We start from the raw sequence: 20895 nt of genomic DNA, 5'->3' as shown, positions 1-20895 counted from the left end.
GTTTGCTATGATAGCTTGATAGTAAGACAATCATGACTGAGATAAAGCAGTTTCTGTATGCCTGGCTGGGCAGGCAGAAGCTTCAACCGGTTTATGACATTGGTTCTAGCGGTTCCAAGTTCAAGCCACGATTCAAGTGCGAGGTGACCGATTATATTCATAATCATGGTTCGCAATATTCAATCAACCCTTGTTTGCAGTTGCGGGTTGAAACGATTCCGTATGTCGGGATCGGAAATTCGACCAACAAGAAAGATGCCCAGGCTAACGCGGCTTGGGATTTCGCTTACTATCTCGTGCGTACTGGAAAAATGAAGGATGCTGAGCTTCCGTCTAAATCTGTGAGTTCCTACAGTTTGTGATAGTGCATACTTTTCTTAGTAGACAAAATGTGTAATTCGAGCTTAGTAAAGTTGTCCATGAAGTCAGTTGGTGAGGTGCTTCAGATGGCTTGTAGAAAATCAACTCGTAAGTGATTGAAAATATTGTTCATTTATTTGACTTATGAAAAGAACGACAGACCGGGAATTTCTAGCTAGATTCCAAAATTTGTAAGCTCAATATTGCGAATCTGTCTTCAAGGAATGTCTGAAACGATGGTAGTTTCACATTAATCATAGGCTACTGAAATTCATTGATTCACAATTGTGCAGTAGCCCAAGGTAAAGCATTCATAGTCTACTTCATATCATCAATGTCACGATGTATAAAATTTTGTATTCGCTTTATCCTGACTATCCTTACTTAGCTACGTAATGCTGCAATTAAATCAGCCTTAGCCAACCCCTAGGATATGCTATTTAATGATTTGATGTAGTCTCATTCTGTGGATTATCTCGAAGGGTGGCGCAGAACTCCCGCCGGAAGATGCCTACGTGTCAATCAAAGAAGAAACCGGAACAGTCCCTGGAATCTTACCTACTCCTGTGCGACCGGAGAGTCAAGAATTTGGCCAAAATAATGACAATAGGTATGTGAAGCCATAAATGGATGTTGGTGATTTGGTTCGATTGATTTTTATTTGGCGTTTTTCTGCTACAGCCGTCCTCCACCGGGACCTGCATTTGGGGGTTTCAATGTCGGGGCTGGGCCATCAGAAAGGGGTGGAGCTTTGCATGAATATTACGACCGCAAGCGAAAGCTGGAGGAAGAGGAGGTTTGCTTGATGATTTGTGAATTTACGCCCGTGTTATCTACGAGAAATTTGTTCAGACGTTTGCTTCGGAAGAAGTCGACATGAATTCGAAATTGCACGGAAACTGGACGATCGACAACGCAAAGTCGAGATTGCACGAGTTTTTCCAGAAGGAACGGATATCGGCCGACTACAAATACAGTCAAGTTGGTCCGGATCATAACAAGTACGACAACGTGATAGCTCATTTATGCACTGCATGAATATATTTTACAATCAACATTCAGCGAGGTTAATTAACGGTATATTGATGTCATTACAATTCATGGATTCAGATTTGGCTCAGATCCTGGGTTATGTGGTAGATTTGCTTCGGCAATTTCCTCCGGATGTGAATTTTGAACTCGACCAATCCCTCTATAAACTGGACACTATATTTAATATTATAGACTTGGAATCACTGTGTGACGTAACTTGAATGATGTATCTATGTCCTTGTTGTCTTTACTCAACGCAACAAGAACACAGTCTTCAAGAAGTTTAGTTTGGTGTAATCCTGATTGGGGTTTGAATGGAAAGTAAGCCATAGATTGAATTGCGGACTATAGTTTATCATGGTGGTTTTGAAATTCAATCAGTGTACGTACAGATTCATCACTAGGTCTGGGCATAATGAGTCGAGTCGGGTACCTATAGCCGAGCACTGGAATTATACGCCCCTTAATTTTTATCAATGAGAATTTTGTTGCGATGTTTCTTCCTTCTGCGCCTTGAAACCTCGATACGAGATAGCTTATCATTCAAGACATGTAGAATGAAACTACCAACGTTCATGGAAACAACGTTTTTGTGAGTAATAGTGATAGAACCGTTGTTTTGTCTCCGATCGCTATGACGTATTGCTGTCGACAAATTGGAAACAATTTATATTTAAGGGTACTGTAATTATTTGCTTCGTAGCCACATGAAAAGTACACATTTGAATACTTCAAGCCTGTCTTACTCTTACTGGTATCAACTCTTAATGAGTTGTACTCAAATACTTGACTCAAACTTAATTTTAATACCCACGCTGAATTGAAGCTCTCAGGTACTCGATTTTGCACAACTATATTTGTAACTTGTACTTCTCAATCGCTAAGTGCTACCCATGTATTCTTGCCTGACTTTCTTGAATTTCGTGTTTTTAATTCTTACTAGCACGCTCTGTCGAAATCATTCACAGATGCCAAGGAGCTGAGAGTTGGCAATATGACGAAAGTGTGGGATGAAAATGAATCAAATACGAATTCCTCGGTGGATTTCGGGACCAGAGTCCAAATGATTGCACAGCTTTTCTCAAAGGCTGCCGGGCAGTACGCTTAGTAATGCTCGGAGAGCCACATTCGGTCGAAATTTCTCAAAATATCTCACACGATCGGTCATTTGTCGCCTTCTTTCTCAGCTCCTTGATCTGGCGGCGTCTGATTTATCCGACACCGGTAAGTCTGTAGCCGTAGCGAAATCCTAGAGTTTTTCTCTTCATCCCGTGGAATTATACTCTCTGCAAAGCAGGTTATATGTGGTTGGTTATTTACACTTCAACCTACTAACCTAGAGGAATGGGACAGGATATTGCAATGAATGTGTTTACTGGTACATCATACACTCACTTTTCATTTTGTCTATCATTCTGTAGTGATAATGTAACAATGACCACTGTATTTTCTGGTATATCTGAACTTGGTCATATACTCCCTGCCCACAGATTTATGCTATTGATTGTTGACGTTAATTGACCGAATTCTTATTAGGTGCACTCAGATTTTAAGGTTTTTATACGCAGAAGTGAATTTACTATCGGTTAAAATATTGAGATTTTCAGGATACTTTGATTACAAATGTGATGTTAAGTTTTTACTTTCTTATGCTCACCACTGCACCTATGTCTGAAACTGATTGTAGCCATATTAATGGTGAAGCTTGATGGTAGGCTACCTACAATCGATGTAGACATCTAGTAAGGTTCAAGCATTAGGTTGTAGACTGATCATAACTATCCCCTTACCATTTTAACGACAATTTACAATGTAGGAGCTTCATTGCTGAGATGACGATCTACGTGAAGAAGCTCGGCAAAAGTAAGGAGATTTTCTGTCGATAGGACTGTTCTTCTAATGTAGCGCATTACGCCTCTTACATTCAGCTCTTCATGCGAGAGAGCACGGTTCAAACAAAAAGAACGCATCCCAATCGTCGGCGTTGTCCTTGGTGCGGCAGCTGTTTCACTTGGGTGTGATTGAGAACTACACCGGTGCTACTCGGAAGAAACAAAACGATGAGGTGAAAACTGTTCGTACAGAGTGGTCCAGTCGCATTTGAAACTGATCTCTGAAAGGGAGTAACAAATGTCATACTGATTCGCAATAACTATACATCATACTGTTTTTGTTTTGTGTGAAAATCATACTTTAATGGTTTTGTTCTTTTAATACTCTGTTGATGCATAGTTCAATCTGTGCAATGTATAAGATGTGTAGCTAGATATTTTTGTGACTCGGCGAAAATGTGTATATATATTAAATGACCGTGATATTCTTTACAGGTCGAGCCGTATGACGTTTCGGTCGATCCTCAAATAGTCAATAGGTTGTTGGCGTCTCTGTCCGAGCTTGGCATCGAGCCGGTCAAAGCCAACATGACCGAACCGGAAGCGCAAGTGAACCTGGTCCCGTCCAAGACGGCGTTTTTCGAGCCTGCTCCGCGAAAAACGAGCCCGGGGGTCATTCCGTGGTCGCCGCCCTTGGCTAATTGGAATCCGTGGACGAGCTGTAACATTGACGAAGGCCCCTTGGCTAACGTGAGTCTATTTTTTGGGGGAAAACATACAAATAGTAAAGGTGGGCGATGTTATTGAATTGCAGATGACGCAGGGACAAATTTGCAACGATTTGATGAACGAATACAACTACGCTCTGGAGAATAATCCTCAGATCAAAAAGGTATGTAGGTTTGTATTTTATGTAGGTCTCTGTAATATTCGATTGAATAGTGTGTTGGAAAGCGACATGCGTTGTAGTGGGGTTAGTTAATTCACTCGATATGAAATTTCAACATCTGTCTCGGGAGATAGACGGGTCATTGCGGATCATCAGATCAACTAGCGCTGTCTTGTTGAAATACGTTTACGGTGATAGATGTTCATATTCTTGAATGTACTAGTCAGCGTTACTACACAAATAGAAGTAACCTGTTATCAATTTGTGGAGAGTTGTCGAAAATACTTCAAGTAGAAGTAGATAATGGAAAATCTGAAAAGTACTCTGAGTTGGCTACATTCGAAATTGCACGATTTTACTTCGCGACTAACACGAAATCTCTATTGACACCAGAAATAGCTGAAATTTTTGAAAATATATACAGTCATCATGATGTAGCATTGTCTATTTAACAGGTCTTTTACAACAATTTTACTTAAAATTGCCACTCGCCAGATTTAATTCCCGGGTAGAGTCGTTTACCTCGGCATACCGCACATGCAACATCACGCGTTTTATTCAGATGATAGAAGAAAGGAATCAGCTTCCCATATTCGGCTACCGAGATCATCTCATGGAAGCGATCAGGGACAACGCCGTCATAATCGTACGGGGACAGACCGGGTCCGGGAAAACGACTCAGGTACGGACGAATTCAGTTCTTACTCGACCAGTGTTTCTCAAATGCCAGTTCATAGCAACCGCATGCCAAATCCATTGATTTTATTCGTCAATCGCGAGATGGAAGTTGAAGAGTTGGAGCAGCAAATTTCTGATCGAATTGAAGCTTTCAATATTTGCTTTCGAGTTACGTACATTTGTTGTCCTTACATTTAGTAACTTTGTGGAGGTCTGAAAATTTATTATGAAATTTTACCACTGGCCTAAACTGTTCATCGGTGGCACCTATCTAGCTGAAAATATCAATTCTTTCTAGGTTCCTCAATATATCCTCGAAGACATGGTGTCGTCCGGGCACGCGTCCGATTGTAACATCATCGTGACCCAGCCAAGACGTATCAGCGCCGTATCTGTGGCGGAGCGGGTGGCAGTAGGTAGTTATGACCGCGCTTTCCGATTTTTATGGTGCTGACTGCCGGTACCCTTTTTCAGAACGTGGAGAGGAACTAGGGCAGAGCGTCGGGTACAGCGTTAGATTCGATTCGGTGCTGCCCAGACCTCACGCCGGCATACTTTTCTGCACTGTTGGTGGGTTTTCCGGCAGTGCTTTTATAGAATGAATGTTTGTGAATGTTTCATTGCGGATTCGTTTAGGTGTGCTTTTGCGCAAGCTAACTGCGGGTCTGCGAGGTGTTTCGCATGTCGTCGTCGACGAGATACACGAGAGAGATATGAATGTGAGCTAACTTTATTGTCTTGATACGATTGTTGACATGCAATGTTCCTTCCAATTCTCTACTAATAGTTGACGATTACCCGGGACAAGTGTCGGCCGAAAATATTCTGGTTAATTTCAATTCAATTGTATATAGAAGTTCTCTACCTTCCAGAGGGTCTTGTTTTAAAACGATTACGTTATTCGCCGAGGTGGTCAGTAATAAAGTACTACTTTTTGGGAGTATTTTTTGTATGCTTTGACTGCTACTTGAACATTTTTAAGGCCAAAACTATTTGCTATTTACGATTTGAATTCTGAAAATAGAAAGTGGTTGTAGGACAAGCCTGCATCATTTGACCCCTGTAACACTGAAGATATTGTCAAAAATTGTGCTTGGTTTTTGTGTCAATAGTCATCCTGCGTTAGTCGCAAAGCTACATCTTACTGTTTAGATTGCGTAATGGTTGAGCGTCCGGCTTCTTGATCGGTAGGTCGTGGGTTCGATTCCAGGCCGGGTCAAACCAATGACCTGATTAGTAACACTGGTATCCATGGCTTCCCTGCTCGGCGCTCATGCATTACTGGGATAGCATGGAGATGTGGTGCATGACTTAGAAAGCCGTAAAGGCTATATCTGCACTTCCTTGTCCAGCAGCATATGCACATCATGCACTCATGGTATGCATATGCGCAGATCGTGTGTATGTGTATCATGAGTCGGTGTATATGCCGCAAAAACATCAACGACAAAAATAAACTACGTCCTTCCTTCCTTGTAGTCACCTCCGATTCTTATCTGACAAAAGTGTACTCTGGAACAAATCAACGTTTTGAAACTAGTTACTAGAGCAGGCCTACTTTTTAGACCTTTTCTACTTTTTGACACTTCTACTTGTAATATTACTTTTACTTCTGTCCGAGTAGTACTGCTTATACTTGATGGCTTGTGGTAAATTGTCTCTGATTTATTTGTGTCAGAGCGACTTTCTGTTGGTCGTGCTCCGTGACATTGTCGCCACGTATTCCGGGATCCGCATCGTTCTCATGTCCGCCACCATCGACACGACCATCTTCTCGCAGTATTTCAACAACTGCCCGGTGGTGGAGGTTCACGGACGTACGCATCCCGTGCAGGGTGAGGTATTTTTCGGTGATACGGCTAGCAGTTTCGTTGACTTTTAGCTACATTTTGGTGATCGCAGTTGACGGCGCTAGGGTGATTACCAGTTATGAAAGCGGTGCGTCAGTTTTCTACCAATAAATTCAAAATTAAATGTTTCACTGAATATGAGAGTGAATTACGATATACCGGTACGGCACTTGGTATATGAGCACCGAATGCCGCCGACCATATATTATTTTTATGCACGCGCTGGAGATATGAGCGGAATTAATATAAGTCCTGCTCCTGTTCTGGGTTTGAGATTCAAACAAACACCATCCATTGTTATGCCGAAATTGATGTAACGGAAAGAGTCTATTACACTTTGACATTGCTTTCCGGTAAAACCGCAACCTGCTTCATGCGTAAAATCAAAATGGTTTTACTTATGCTTGCATTCCAACTACAGTAGTGCTAATTATTTGATAACAACTATGTATCCAGTCTTTTATGCATGTTTTTGACTTTTTATATTTTAATAGCCCCCGCGTATTGCTATATATTCAACGCTCCAAATCAGTGCTGTCAAAATTCTCAAACCTTTCTCGGAATGGTATACCCCATTAACGTTAACATAAAAGTTATACACCCCGGTGCTGATGACTATTGACTAACAGAAATAAAAAATAATCTACATTCTCACCCAGTCCTAATATCTCGCCCTCACTAGCGTTGTGACGTCTAAAAAAGGGTCATCATCGACTACAAGTTGCATGATGTCGTACTCTCTGTATCTGGTGAGTGGTGCAGCCCTGTACATGTACATCCAATAGCGGTAGTACACCTTTGACAAATTGTTGCACTTCCGATAGAACAGCACTGCTATCAATTATTATATCATTATTAAATATTATTATGTTTTATTAAGTCTCCAGTTCCTTCGGTTTTGTGCAGAATATTTCCTGGAAGATTGCGTCCAAATGCTGGGCTTCATACCTCCGCCCGTGACGGCCAAAAAGCGCAAAGATCGTAAAAACAATGACGATGACGAAGATGGAATTGGAGTTGACGACGAGGTAATTGTCCTTTTTATCCTCGTTCTGCCGCATTGGTTTGTCACCGTATCAGACTAGGCCAACTAGGAAATTTTCAGCGTTTCCAAATTAGATTAGAATTAGAATTATAGCTGCACAGTTTTTTCAAATTAGACTGGAAATTATATTATAACTACACAGCAGTCGCGTAGCTAGTTGAGATTAAAGTGCGGTGTTCTAAAGAAAAGGGGGATGTTAGGAAACAGAGGATGTTCTAAATTATACTGGATTTATCGGGCCAATTATATGCACAAATGATACTACCACAAGAGTCAGATAACGTCACTCATGTTAACATAGCCCTGATATATTGAAATGTAGCGCCAATGCCACACACCGCGATCGATAGCATCCCGAATACGTCTCTTCGTGGGTACGCCTCTGATTACTGATAGCTAGTTATGACATTGGCAGCACACGCGCTCAGATCATATTTCAATCAGGCGGAAACCTTATAATTTTGCGTTCAAATGAGTAGCGGCCGTGACTTGATATTGTACCAGAACCAGATTCACAAATTCAAATTATCCGCCATGAGATTTGATACAACATGTTATCGTTAGCTGAAATAATGTAGTGTTGGGATGGTAAAACCTCTGGTAAAGTGTGGCTTAGGCTCAGGCTTGTAATCGAAAAAGTATTCCTCAATGGGATAACGGCTTGAAAGTGAGGAATGCGAATTGTCTAGGACTATATCTTCTCGTTATTATCACATTACGTTAAGCATTTATAGAACTGTTATATGCTACATAGCTAATCGCTGGGCAACCTAATTTTTCCTCTGATGCGTCTGATTGTTTTTGGCTGAGTATGTGAAAGCACGACATGAGACACCATAGCAGAACTAAAAGGCAGACGTTACGTCACACAACTGAATCATGGTATCAAATACATTCATGTATCGAATAGACTCCACATTAGTCATTTGATTTGTAAAACGCCAACTTATTTGAAATGCGAAATGGAGAGATCCCCTGCAGTGTTGTAACATGATAGCCACAGCACTCTCGTTCTCACAGACGGGAGAAGAATCGGCGAAAAAGGGTATCTTGGCATTGATCGTTCAGTCGAAACGTTCACCATGTATCAACTACAAATGAGCGATTATGCCAAGACATATTCGCACTAGACTTGGAATTCGAAAGGCGGGGGGGAGGGGGGATATTCAAGCTTGGAAACGGGGTTGTTTGGACACCCGAAACACCCCCTGCCTACGCCACTGCTACACATTTTCTTTCTAATTAGACTACAATTGGAATTATGACTACACAGCTTTTTCCAAATTGATCAGAAATAGAACTGCTAAATTTTTCCAAATCAAACTAGAAACGCAATTATAACTACACAGTTTCTTTCTGATGAGACCACAATTAGCATAATAGCTACACGACTTCTTCGAAATTAGATTAGAATTACCGAATTCGCGAAAACTTGTTAATTGCAAGTTCAGCTTGTATCGAATCCACGAGGACGGCAAATGTCTGTGCAGCAAGCCTGGTTCGTTTCGCACTATACAGTTCTCTTCTAGCATTTTCAGGACAGCCAGAAATTATATTAGAATTGAAATTAGAGCATAGAAACATTTCACAAATTAGATTAGGGTATATTACCTGTGTTTCGCTCTAATTAGTCCAATTATAGAAATAGATTTATCCACACGCCCAAGTCTTTACTGTGTATCCCGTCCCGATTTTCTAGGAGAACATGAACCTCTGCGTGAGCGGGAAGTATTCGGAAGCGACGCGGCACGCGCTCTCCATGCTCAACGAGAAAGAGCTGAGTTTCGATCTGTTGGAGGCTCTGCTCAAGTACATAGCAGGTAAACATGACGTGAACACAGGCACACAGGCGTGCTTTGCGCGGTTGTGAATTTGTGCGCGTTGCGTCGCAGGCCTCAACGTGCCCGGAGCTGTGCTGGTGTTTTTGCCGGGATGGAATTTGATCTTCCTTCTCATGAAGCATTTGGAAGGGCATCCTGTTTTCGGTGAGATCTGGTTCGCGAGATTGAATTGAGATGGTGGCGATATGTATGATTTTAGATACTGTAATAAGAAAGGTTGGGTGCAGGCTTAGACAACTTGATAAACGTCTAATTGAAACGTCTAATCGGTTCTAGTCAAATTGGCGGAATGTTTCTACGCTCTATTTTTAATTCTAGCCTAATTACTGGTCTTCCTGAAAATGCTACAGAAGAATTGTAAACTATATATATTGTATCGTAGTAACGACCATGATTGCTGCATGAGGATGAACTCTGATTTGCTATGGACTGAACTTTCCAAGTTTTTGGGAATTCAGTAATTTCAATTCTGATCCTAGTTAGGAAAATCCATGTAGCTATAACTCTTGTCTAATTTCAAAAATACTGTGTAGCTATAGTTCTAATATAATTTAGAAAAAACTTTATAGCTATAATATCAATTCTAATCTAGTTTAGAAGAACTGAAAATTTTCTTGTTGTCAAGTCTGGGTGCAAGGATCTAGTATCAATTGTGATGATTCGAGTTGATTCGTAAGAGACATTTTATTTCGAGCACTGAGATTACAGGCCCCATCTCGACTCGCAACGCCGCAATGTATTTCGCCAAGCATACGACTTGACTTGATTTTTGTCAGGCGGTCCGAAATACAGGATATTGCCGCTGCATTCGCAAATACCGAGGGAGGACCAGCATAAAGTCTTTCAACCGGTTCCAGACGGAGTTACCAAGGTACGTTGAAATGTATGTTTTCCAAGTGGTGCTTTATGACTGCTTGATTTTTGGCGCAGCAGACAACGGAAATACTTTGAAATCAGTATTGTTACCGCAGGGTGAACGATTTTCGATGAGATAAAAAAGAAGTGTAGGCTTCCTGACCTACTCATCTTCATGTATTACTGTCTTGTCAGTATACTTGTCGCAACTACTCCATTTCCATGCAAATTTATTTCCTGGTTGCCACGGGGGTATCGAATATATTGGAAAACGGGAAGTGCTCTGTAAGAGTCGCAAGATATTTCTAATGATCATATTCGAGCTGAAAGCCCCATGTGTATAGTTCCAGTATCACTGAACATGCGAGATTCCTAACAACACTTTGGCGCATACTGAAATAGAATATTTAAATGGTAAAATAAGAAATGAAGTGGAATTGCCAGCGCGACGAAAGCCGCCAAAAACTACGTCACAATGAATCACTGTCGTCAGAACATTGTTGCTAAGTCCTCGCCCATCCGAACAATTTCCATCCCCCAAATTTTCAACCGGGCTACACCTTGTGCCTGTAACTTGATTTAGCAATGATTATTCACAGATAATCTTGTCGACGAATATCGCCGAGACCAGCATCACCATCAATGACGTTGTCTACGTTATCGATTCGTGCAAGTAAGTCTGAGGGTCGAAGAACGACAGGCATTTTTGTCGATTTTCGCGTCTTCTGCCAGGGTGAAAATGAAGATGTTCACGTCTCACAACAATATGACCAACTACGCCACCGTGTGGGCGTCTCAGTCCAATCTAGAACAGCGTAAAGGTCGTGCCGGGCGTGTGCGTCCGGGATTCTGTTTCTACATGTGCAGCAGGGCGCGTCACGAAAAGTAGGTGCATGTGTATTCCTAATCTTGCCCTGTCGACAGGGCACATAGTCTGTTATTGTAGGTATGGAACGAGTGGAACGGGCATGGACTATAGAGATTTCCCTTTCCATGCCATACCATACTATGCCCAGCGTATTGATTACGACATGTAATTGTAACTTATATCAAATGCGTAGGTCATGTTCGGTACTCAGGTTTGCTTGAAATCTGAGAGTGGTATCGATGTAACTTGATAATTCGAAAACTGCATAAATCTGGTTTTCACGGTAGTTTTAGTGCAGGATTTACGCGTTTGCGTAGACCGTAGAGAATTTGGGCGGAAATCGAAAACAGAGTTTGGTTATCTTCCAGATTTTTAGTAGGATCGAATTCTCGCTCTGAACTCGGGCATTTAAAAAGAACTTGTCATACATTCTCAGGCTCGACACCCATTCCACCCCGGAAATGTTACGGACGCCCTTGCACGAAATTGCTCTCAGCATCAAGCTTCTGCAGCTTGGCAGTATTGGCGAATTTCTCTCCAAGGTATGCTTTTTGGGTCTGTAGTGTACTTTCTAATCCACATTGGGAAATGTTTCACATGACCAGGGCCAATGAGTGTCCCCTATCAACATGTCAAAGTTACGGGCTTTTCGTCTGATCATCAGCTGTGTTTTCCATGAAACTTGGGTTCAGGTTAGCTTAGTGGTTGTTATTATGTTTGTTTGCTTTTTGATACCCTAATGCTAACTCCCAAACCTTATCCCACTATAAAAGCTCGGCTTCTCCAACGTGCATGTATCGAGTATCATTGAAAGCAGAGTTGATGATGATCCTGTGAAACACCGTCAATTTTGACATGTTCATTGGGGTCATTGTTTAGTGATGATCACGGAGAACACATCTCAGCGAGATAGAAAAGTATGCTTGACCTCAACCTTTTTATGTAATCTTTTCCGCGAGAAAAACGTATGGCTCGATTTCTGCAGGCCCTGGAACCACCACCTCTCGATGCCGTGATCGAAGCGGAACATCTTTTGAGGGAAATCAACGCCCTCGATAAGAACGACGAGCTCACGCCGCTTGGCAGGATTTTGGCAAAGCTTCCTTTGGAGCCCCGTCTCGGGAAGATGATCGTTCTTGGTTGTAACTTCTTGTGAGTTTTGGGTGGACTTGTTTTTCGGTGCAAAATATCAACCGGGTCATGTCGATAAAAGTTGTATTTTTTCGCGATAAATCTGTTTCCTGATATCATTCTCAAAGTCGAAAGCTAAGTATCTGATGGATTTTTTTCGGCTCTGTCTCAAATTGAGTAATATCGCCCGCAGAAAATATGCCCATCTAGTCTTGAAACTGCTCTCGATAACATTTGCGCTGGTTAAAGGAGTAATGAATTTGTTGTCTTTCAGTGTCGGAGACGCGATGTGCATCATAGCGGCGGCGGCCTGTTTTCCGGAACCGTTCGAGATGCTCGGAAAGCGGTTGAGTTGGAAACATCGCGATTTCGCCGGGGAGAGATTTTCCGACCACGTCGCGTTGCTGTCTTGCTTCAACGCTTGGGAAAGCGTCAGGTGAACGCTATGCTCTATTTCTATCTCCTTCATCAGTGATATCGTTGGCATTCTCAAGTAGAAGTAGAAGTAGAATCAACGATGTAAATTTCTACTCAAGTATAAGTAGCAATTGTTAAGTAAGTAAAAAAGGAAGTGTTCCAGGCCTAGTTTTGCCTAGAATCGCTCAAGGACATAGTACATAGTACTTCTTCGCCGATCAGTATCTCTATGCGGAATCACGATCAACAAATTACTTCTTTTTCAGAATGCTCTCGCAGGTTTTGCTTACTTGCTCTACTGACTCTAGTGGTTGACATTTTTTTACGCAAAGATATTCGCTTTTTAGACTTTAGATTTTGTTAAGTATAATGTAGAATTGGGATTTGTTTCCGCCACGGTTTCAGAATGAAATCGTCATAACAACTGGTTGAAATGAGGCAGCTTCATGGTACCCGAAAAAATTTTAGGAAATTGCACCAATTTGTTGTGACGTTAGTTAGTTATCTTACTTTAGTCATGAATTTTTGGTGACTCAACTTGACTCGAGTCATCTGTAAAATGAGTCGACTCGAGTCACTTTCTGTACAGTATTGACTCGACTTGTACTTGAGTCATTGTGCATGACTCGAACCAAGTCATATGACCCGAGACTAGCACGGCCAAGACAGACGTTTCATTGTAACTTCGAAGAATAGTGAAGTCGCCATATTAACGGTATTTCGTCGATCAGTCCTAATACTTGGAAAATAGGGTCAGAAACTGTTAGGATTGAGGAAAATTTACTAAGATATGAATGCGAGCCATTCTATATAACTCGAGCAGAGTTGGAAAAAGTGGATTGTGCCGGATTGAACTGAAACTTAACAGTGAACTAGGACTAGGACGCGAGTCAAAACACAACTTTGGCTATGATGAACCTTTATATCAAGTTGACAGTTGAACCAAATACATTTTCTAAGCAGTTTCAACAAACTAATAGTATTTTCGACGTGACTTGGAAATCACTGCTACTTCAACCACCTCTGGCTGGCGCCACTCGTGTAACCACTGAACTACTGTGGTTGTGAATATTATGAATGACCATTGAATATCTTTGAAGCAGACTTTGCTTTTTAATATTGAACACTACCCGGCATAAAATGCCATATCTAGCGCTGCAGTCGCGGATCGCTGTTATATCGTGTGCTGTTTCTTATTTTTTGTACTCTGTGCGACTCGTGACTGACAATATTCAATTCTAGTTTGAGAGGCGAAGACCAAGAGAAAGACTATTGCGACCGAAAACAGCTCACGATGACCACGCTGAGAATGACGTCGGAGGCTCGCAATCAACTGAAAGACATACTCATCAACGAGGTCAATATCCGGTTGTCATCTAGTGTTATTGTGTCTGTTATTATGCTCAACCAAGAAGTATATTACCGAGACATATCCAAACCCATCAAGACGCTGTGAATCTGGGCAATGATGCGTTTCAAACGTACTCTATGCAAATTTCAGGGCTTTCCGGAAGAGTGCCTGGAGCGTCAGTACTTCAATTACAACGGAGAAGATAACAAACTGGATATCGCTATTTCGTTGCTATGTGTCGGCGTCTACCCCAATGTCTGCGTGCACAAAGAAAGACGAAAGGTTTGAAATTGTTGTGCTCTCGTCTGGAATGTCACCTTCCATAAAAACATCTATAGAAATGCATCGTAGGATACATGTCCATTGGCCATGTGTCTAATCCCAGAATTTTGGTCAATGGCAAGGATGGGTTTTGAATAGGGTTGGACATAATCGGTCACCTGAGTGATTGGATTTTGAATGAAGTATTAGGCTTGGAGTCTAGTATCACTCTATATGGCAACGAAGCAGTATGAATGATGTGGAAAGTTTTAATATCTACCTTTGATGTGGCCGCAAAGAATAGAATGCCAGTTATGCATCACATCAATGGTAATTTGGTATTTTTTTGACCATGCCTATTTCATTGCACTTTGTGACAACTCTGTGGGTTGATCGCGACTTCATAGATATGTCGTTTCCACTAACGTGCGTGGATTGGTACTACAAGTTTCATATGCTGAGATATGACCAATTGAGGTTTCAAGCCTTTCAGAGCGAAATATAATATTGAAGCTACAATTGTTGTTGATAAATTTACTCTCCTATTGTCAAGGAGTGTATAATTTTAGTGCTTGAAAAAATCATCTCGCCCTACTCAGTTCGAATCATTATTAGAATTAATCAGATTCAATTCAGATTTGGGTACTTGTTGAGTACTGTGATCCGAGTCTAGCAATGAGAGTCGTCACTTTTTAGTTTTTTCAACAGTTTTGATTGCTGTGCTCGATTGAAGGTGATGCTGTGACCTTGTTACTTGCAGGTACTCTGCGAATCTCGAGCCGCGCTCATTCACAAGTCGTCTGTGAACTGCCCGTTTGGCAACAAAGATTGCAAGTTTCCATCGCCGTTCTTTGTCTTTGGCGAGAAGGTACGGTACCAGCGTGTCACGCTACCTCATGCATTGTGTGTATTATTAAGAGGTGGCCAGTGACAAAGTTCTACTTTTTACTCAAGGTTGTGCCTACTCGTACTGCTTACTGAAGTGGTCATGTTTTTAGGCTATTTACACATCCACTCGACAGTTTTTAGGTAAAACTACTAAATCTTTTACGCTTTGAATTTTGTGAAGTAGAACGTGGTTTTGGGATATGCTCGAATTACTTTGATGGCCAAAATAGTCGTGTCAATTGGTGGAAATCGTCCCTGTGCCGTGGTAACTGAGAATATTTTCAAAAATGCACCTATTTGTGGTCTCATATTGCGCTAGTCGCAAATATGCAACCTGTAGTTTGGAAAGTGGCCACCTCCGATTAACCGCTAAAAGCATGCGACCCATTGACCGAATCTACTTTCAGGTCTTTATTTTCTACCTTATAATTGAAGTACTTTTGACATGCCTTTGAAATTGCTACTTTTTATTGAATAGACAGTTACCGTTATGGCAACCTTTTACTAAATTACTCTGACCATGTCTGGTATCGTTGGTGTATTTGTAGGTCAAGGCCTGGTGATACTGACACTAAATATGATTGTACATTCAGATTCGAACCCGCGCCGTCAGCGCCAAGCAAATGACCATGGTCACTCCGCTGCAACTACTGATCTACAGCTCCAGTCAAGTCTCCGCACAAGGGGGGATGGTCAAAATTGACGATTGGTGGGTGCTATGCTAGCTTGTCTTGTGGTACTCGAGTGGATTTGTTCTCAGATTACTTCCACTATAAAATGTTTCGGAGCAGAACTGCTTACACCTGCCTCTGCCTCACTTTTTCGTGAAGTAGAACGCAGATTTGGATAGGTTTTTGTATCAATTCTACTTGGTGAAATTGTCGTAACAACCTAGCGCAGTATGCCCCAGTATCTGGATATTTTTTTGAAAAGTAGGATTGTTAGTCGTGTCATTAGTAATCCTTTGTTATTTGAGAAGATGCATCTTTCAATTTCAAAGATGCCCCACCTCCGGCTACTAGTAGTATGCAATGCCTCAAATGTTACTGGTTTTTGAGACTACCACTCTAGTACTTCTTGTACCTTCCAAATTGTTTAAAATAACCCGTTTAAAATACCCGACCCCCAACCTCAACTCTAAAGCAAGGTGATCTCACAAGGGGCCCTGACACTACTTGTTATTCTGCCCAGATGACTGCATCTGGTAGTTAGGCTATCAAACAGTGTCCCGTTGGCCAATGCAGCTTTTTGGCAAATCTTGTCGTCGCTGATTGAAATGATAAATTTAGGATAAGCTTACGCATGCCCGTGGAGGTGGCGGCGGCCGCCGTGGCTTTGCGAAGCGCCCTGGACGCTGTCATCGTGAGGTCGACTTCCGAGCCCGAAACGGTGTCGAGCCCGCCGCCCGCAGAAGCCGAAATGATGAACGTGGTGAGAGAATTGTCGAGGCCTGGCGCAGCTGGAAGCGAAATCAACCCACAAGACGCGCTGATGAGGTGAGTACTGCGCTTTGTACTAATTCTTTCTACTACTAACGACGCCGCAAATTGCTGCGATTGGACTGCTCAAATCTCACCGAAAGTTCCAACCCTGATCTAATCTACTGTGGATTCGGTTCTGAAATCAAGACTTGTAAGCAGCGCGGCGAATGAAAAAAACACTTGTTGTCTGTATCTGATTTAGGTACAATGATTCACGTTCTCGAGTCCTAATCAAGTATTAATCGTAATGATTGCAATCAAGAAGTGAGAGAATGATTATTTAAATTACATGGCTCTTGTCAGTAAGATAATTTTAGTTTCGATACTATCTTCCCTCCATGGAAGCAGTGAAACCCAAATCACTTGTAATATAGCATCCAGAACATCTAGCACAAAGTGACACACTATAACGGAATCGACTTTTCTGCAGAGTTGTAATCAATCTGCAACATCCTAACAAAGTGCAATGCAACAAGTATATTCAAAACGTTCGAATAATAAAAAAATATTCAAATAAATATGAAATTATTTTCAATGTGGTTAGTAACGGGATTATTTTCTTTGTGGCCGATAAAACATACATATTTGAACGTTCCAAATCATCCACATTTTCATGATGCGACAATGAAATGTCTATACAGAATCAAGCCAATCAGCTACATAACTCAGTCAATGCCAAGCTTGAAGTTCATGTTTCGGCATCATCGGGCATATTAGAATTTACCTTCTTCGGTTTCAGTTTTCGCCCGGACGGTGCCCCACCACAGAAGTACTTCCGAGGAAGTCAAGGCAGAAGCTTCCGGGTATGTTTGATTTGTTAGTATAAGAGTGATATATTTGCAACTGATCGGGTGTGTTACTTAAAAGGGCGGCTACAACCGTGGTGGCAGAGGATACGGTGGATTCGACGGTCCCCCGCGTGGCTATGGAGCGCCGCGGGGCTACGGAGGCTTCCGTGGCAGAGGGTATGGAGATTTTGGTGGCAGAGGCAATGGGGGACGAGGTTACCAGGGTCCACGGAGAGGGCGTTGGTAGTTCGAACTACGACAGATTATCGAATACCCAGATGAAAAACTGATTTTGCTGAGGTTACATCTTGGACGTCAAATACAAGGTGGCCTAAGTGGAAGCCGTAAAATTATACTCTTTCAGCGAAACATGTGTTTGCAGCATGGGTAGAGAGGTCCTGCCGGACTCGGACTGAGTAAAGTGCTTGGAATAACATGAGCATTGGGCATTTTATTCGTTAATTGCAAATGATGTACGCTGATTTTTTAATGAATGAAGAACAATAAAATCGCCATCATGTTCATAATTGCTATGTAGCTGATCATTAGAGTGATTTTAGTTCCTAGTGGCACACGATGCTCATGTTCAGGGTTCCAGAGATCTTTGACACCTGCCTTCTTAACATCTTTTAATGAACCATATGATGTCAATGTCAGCAACAAGGATTGCGTATACGTGAACAAACGACATCCTAGTTACCACATGATTGCGCGTACGTAAAATACGACTTTGACACCACATGACTGCTATTGCAGAAACTTTGTTAAACCCATAGAATTGTACCAATTAGCCTATATATACACTCCATGGAATCGGCAAACATTCCCAGAGCTCTGGATTACAGTGATAACACTATTGACAAACCCACATAAGTGCACAAATTTCCACAGTTCAATGATTGTTTCGGTTGTAGCTGCTGACTAGAATGCCTGTGATACGTGGGATGTTACCTCGAGCTAAATTCGTTATACCCTAACATCTTGCTATGCAAGTCTGATATCCCAAGGTCAACACTGTCAAATGAGTCGATTGTTCTGAGCAAACACACTTCATCGAAAACTGCACTGCGCGATTCCTCTTTGTATCCTAACTTACGAGTGAAAAGATTGATACTAGGAGTGTTTTTACAGCCGATTTTTGCCATGAATTTGTAAATTCCTAGAAGTTTCACAGCGTACGCCATCATCAGTTGGAGAGATTCTGTCGCTAGACCTCTGCTCCTCGATTTGACTTCGGCGATCATAATTTCTATTTCGGCCGTTTCTTTGCTTGTTTCATCGTTGATGAAGAGATTGACGTCACCCACCATGCATGCCTCTTCCCTTTTGATAGCTGTTTCAGTATCAGCAGTGCTGCAATCTGCAAAATTACATACCGGTATGCAGCGATTCACAACATGATTTGGTTAGTCACCAAGAATTTTTTCGATAGCATTAAAAATCAACCGAGGTTCAACTGAGGTATTTCTGTGAGTAATGATGAATGGTACGGAATGAGTGTTCACAGATTTTCATAACTGCAATTCTTCAGATATTAAAAGCTGGGCTGGGCACAAAAATTCTAGCACCGGTACTCAAATGCGAGTTGAGTATCACGAGTGCGATTTTTTTTTTTTGAATAACTAATTTACACGCTCTTGGCACATTTGAAGATACAAGAAAAATGAGGGTCTTGAATCATGGATAAAAACTTTAATATGCAGATTCGCATTTTGTGCATGGACTGTCTGTATTATGCAGTTAAATATTGTGTCATTGTCTGTGCTGTCCTTTTCGTATATTGGCATTATGAAACAAAGAATGGAGGATATTCACAGACTTGGACAACTAGATATTCCAATCTGATTTGTGAAAAAGTTCTATATTCTAGTTTTAGTTCTAATCAAATTTTTGGTTTTCCTGAAAATGTCTGCTTGATGCTCTGATTTAATTTGATGCGAACTGAACTTAATCCAATCTCCAAGAATTCAGTACTGGTGATTCTAGTCTAATTTGAAAATGTTGACAATTTTCTAGCTGTCCACGGTCATGGTTTATCATAACATACATACCGAAAGTATCCCACCGAGATTTGTCGATTACGATGAATGTGAGCTTGTCATTGTCTTCCCTCCACGATCTCTGCATGGCATACTCTTGCTCAAGGGTGAGAGGTTCCGAGGCTGTCGACTCCTGTATTTCAGGACATTGCATCCAGGAATGGTACTTTTTGACATGATTTCTTTTGTATGGCAAAAGCAGAACTAGTTGCCCGACTATGACTGTGTCTTCATTAAGTCTCATGCCAAGCCGTTATACAAATTAATCAAAATAGCAGTCAGGGTTAATAATGAAGGGATGTTCGGTATCTTCAAAATCTGATCAAACACAAATAATGATAATTTTCGCAAATGCTTATTACTAATTACAGATATCATAATCATATGCTAATAGCAATGCCATAACTAATTGATATTGCAGTCCACAACAGTGAACACTGTGAATTTTATAAATGAAAACCCTACCGAAAAATTATCCCGTATGAATATATTGGCCACAACACCCGACACATAATGCGAGTGTGTAAAAGCTGTTATATTCTGCAATCAGTGAATGTTTCAAGGAAAATTTGATAAGGATATAAATTTGTGAATAAATTATGTTGGAAAATGTACCACACACTTTTTGAATCATTGTGAATGTACTTTTCTTTCAGATTTAATATGGTGTGGCGTGTGCCGAATGATTTTGGGGGCGGTCAAAGTTTCCTCAGTCCTGTGTTGGAGATTTAGACTTTGACCCTATCAAAATTGTGTAAACCGAACATTCTTCACATTTTATTAAGGTTTTCCGAATTACTGGTAGTGAGATCCTGCTGCTGTATGCACTATTTCCAAAAGCCCAATTCAAAAGTGATGAAAAGGTTGTCGGAGAGCCCGGACCTTGGAGAACCCGGCCCTACAAATTCGGCCCTCGGAGAACCCGGCCCTCGGTGAATTCCGCTTTCGGGAAATTTTGAAATTAAGTGTATTCACAAGTATTAATATGAATTATTAAACTAATAATGTTATTATCAACTGATTTGTCAATCTTTTAAGGTCAGGGCATGCGTAGTTCACGCAGTCACGGAGTGATCAGATCACGTTATCACGCTTGCGTGGTCGGCTCAGTGTTGAATTGACTTGGCGAGGGGCGGACGTGCGACGTTCGACATACTCGTATCTGTTCATGACATCGCATTGGGTCTTATCGCATTGTACATTGTGTGTGAATTGTTCAGATGAAAAATATATCCCAACGATTGTTATTGCTCACATATCAACCACGCGTGGTCTGCTCGTTATTGAAA

At 41.4% G+C, this 20895-nt stretch overlaps 2 protein-coding genes across 3 annotated transcripts; one reads left to right on the top strand and one right to left on the bottom strand.

Annotated features, from left to right (window-relative positions):
- Position 1: 1 nt before the first annotated feature.
- LOC145433246 (ATP-dependent RNA helicase A protein-like) lies at positions 2–17922 on the top strand. Of its 2 annotated transcripts, XM_080310285.1 has the most exons (30): positions 2–143; positions 201–341; positions 843–970; positions 1042–1156; positions 1213–1361; positions 3209–3255; positions 3321–3457; positions 3720–3974; positions 4039–4116; positions 4676–4795; positions 5090–5207; positions 5266–5361; positions 5428–5510; positions 6470–6626; positions 7548–7669; positions 9386–9506; positions 9579–9671; positions 10304–10398; positions 10982–11055; positions 11115–11267; positions 11687–11792; positions 12236–12402; positions 12656–12817; positions 14041–14155; positions 14300–14431; positions 15171–15278; positions 15892–16007; positions 16588–16794; positions 17519–17582; positions 17647–17922. In XM_080310285.1, the coding sequence occupies exons 1-30, from the start codon at positions 33–35 to the stop codon at positions 17812–17814; spliced, it is 3738 nt and encodes a 1245-aa protein (XP_080166411.1). In that variant the 5' UTR covers positions 2–32; the 3' UTR covers positions 17815–17922. The 2 variants fall into 2 exon arrangements, with proteins under 2 accessions (XP_080166411.1, XP_080166412.1); XM_080310286.1 differs by lacking the exons at positions 2–143; positions 201–341; positions 843–970; positions 1042–1156 and adding an exon at positions 2580–2616 and having other exon boundaries at positions 1301–1361.
- Positions 17923–18308: 386 nt separating this feature from the next.
- Positions 18309–20417, bottom strand: LOC145433248 (N-acetyltransferase 9-like protein). The gene is made up of 2 exons (XM_080310288.1): positions 19619–20417; positions 18309–18927 (listed from the first exon to the last, which is right to left on the bottom strand). Exons 1-2 carry the CDS (start codon positions 19848–19850, stop codon positions 18515–18517), a joined length of 645 nt encoding a protein of 214 aa, XP_080166414.1. The 5' UTR covers positions 19851–20417; the 3' UTR covers positions 18309–18514.
- Between the last annotated feature and the right edge of the window lie 478 nt (positions 20418–20895).

This window comes from Botryllus schlosseri, chromosome 2 (assembly GCF_051294905.1).
Source record: "Botryllus schlosseri isolate E-star chromosome 2, Bs_hap1, whole genome shotgun sequence".
Classification (NCBI taxonomy): domain Eukaryota; kingdom Metazoa; phylum Chordata; class Ascidiacea; order Stolidobranchia; family Styelidae; genus Botryllus; species Botryllus schlosseri.
This window is presented reverse-complemented; position numbering and strand designations above follow the sequence as displayed.

Bases quoted from the DNA above. Each gene is read 5' to 3' on its own strand.
- LOC145433246 (XM_080310285.1), top strand. From the start codon at position 33: ATGACTGAGATAAAGCAGTTTCTGTATGCCTGGCTGGGCAGGCAGAAG. The intron at 3,256-3,320 runs GTAAGGAGATTT...TCTTACATTCAG, and splicing joins CGTGAAGAAGCTCGGCAAAA to CTCTTCATGCGAGAGAGCAC. The intron at 4,796-5,089 runs GTACGGACGAAT...AATTCTTTCTAG, and splicing joins GGTCCGGGAAAACGACTCAG to GTTCCTCAATATATCCTCGA.
- LOC145433248 (XM_080310288.1), bottom strand. From the start codon at position 19,850: ATGAGACTTAATGAAGACACAGTCATAGTCGGGCAACTAGTTCTGCTT. The intron at 18,928-19,618 runs GTATGTATGTTA...GTAATTTTGCAG, and splicing joins ATCTCGGTGGGATACTTTCG to ATTGCAGCACTGCTGATACT.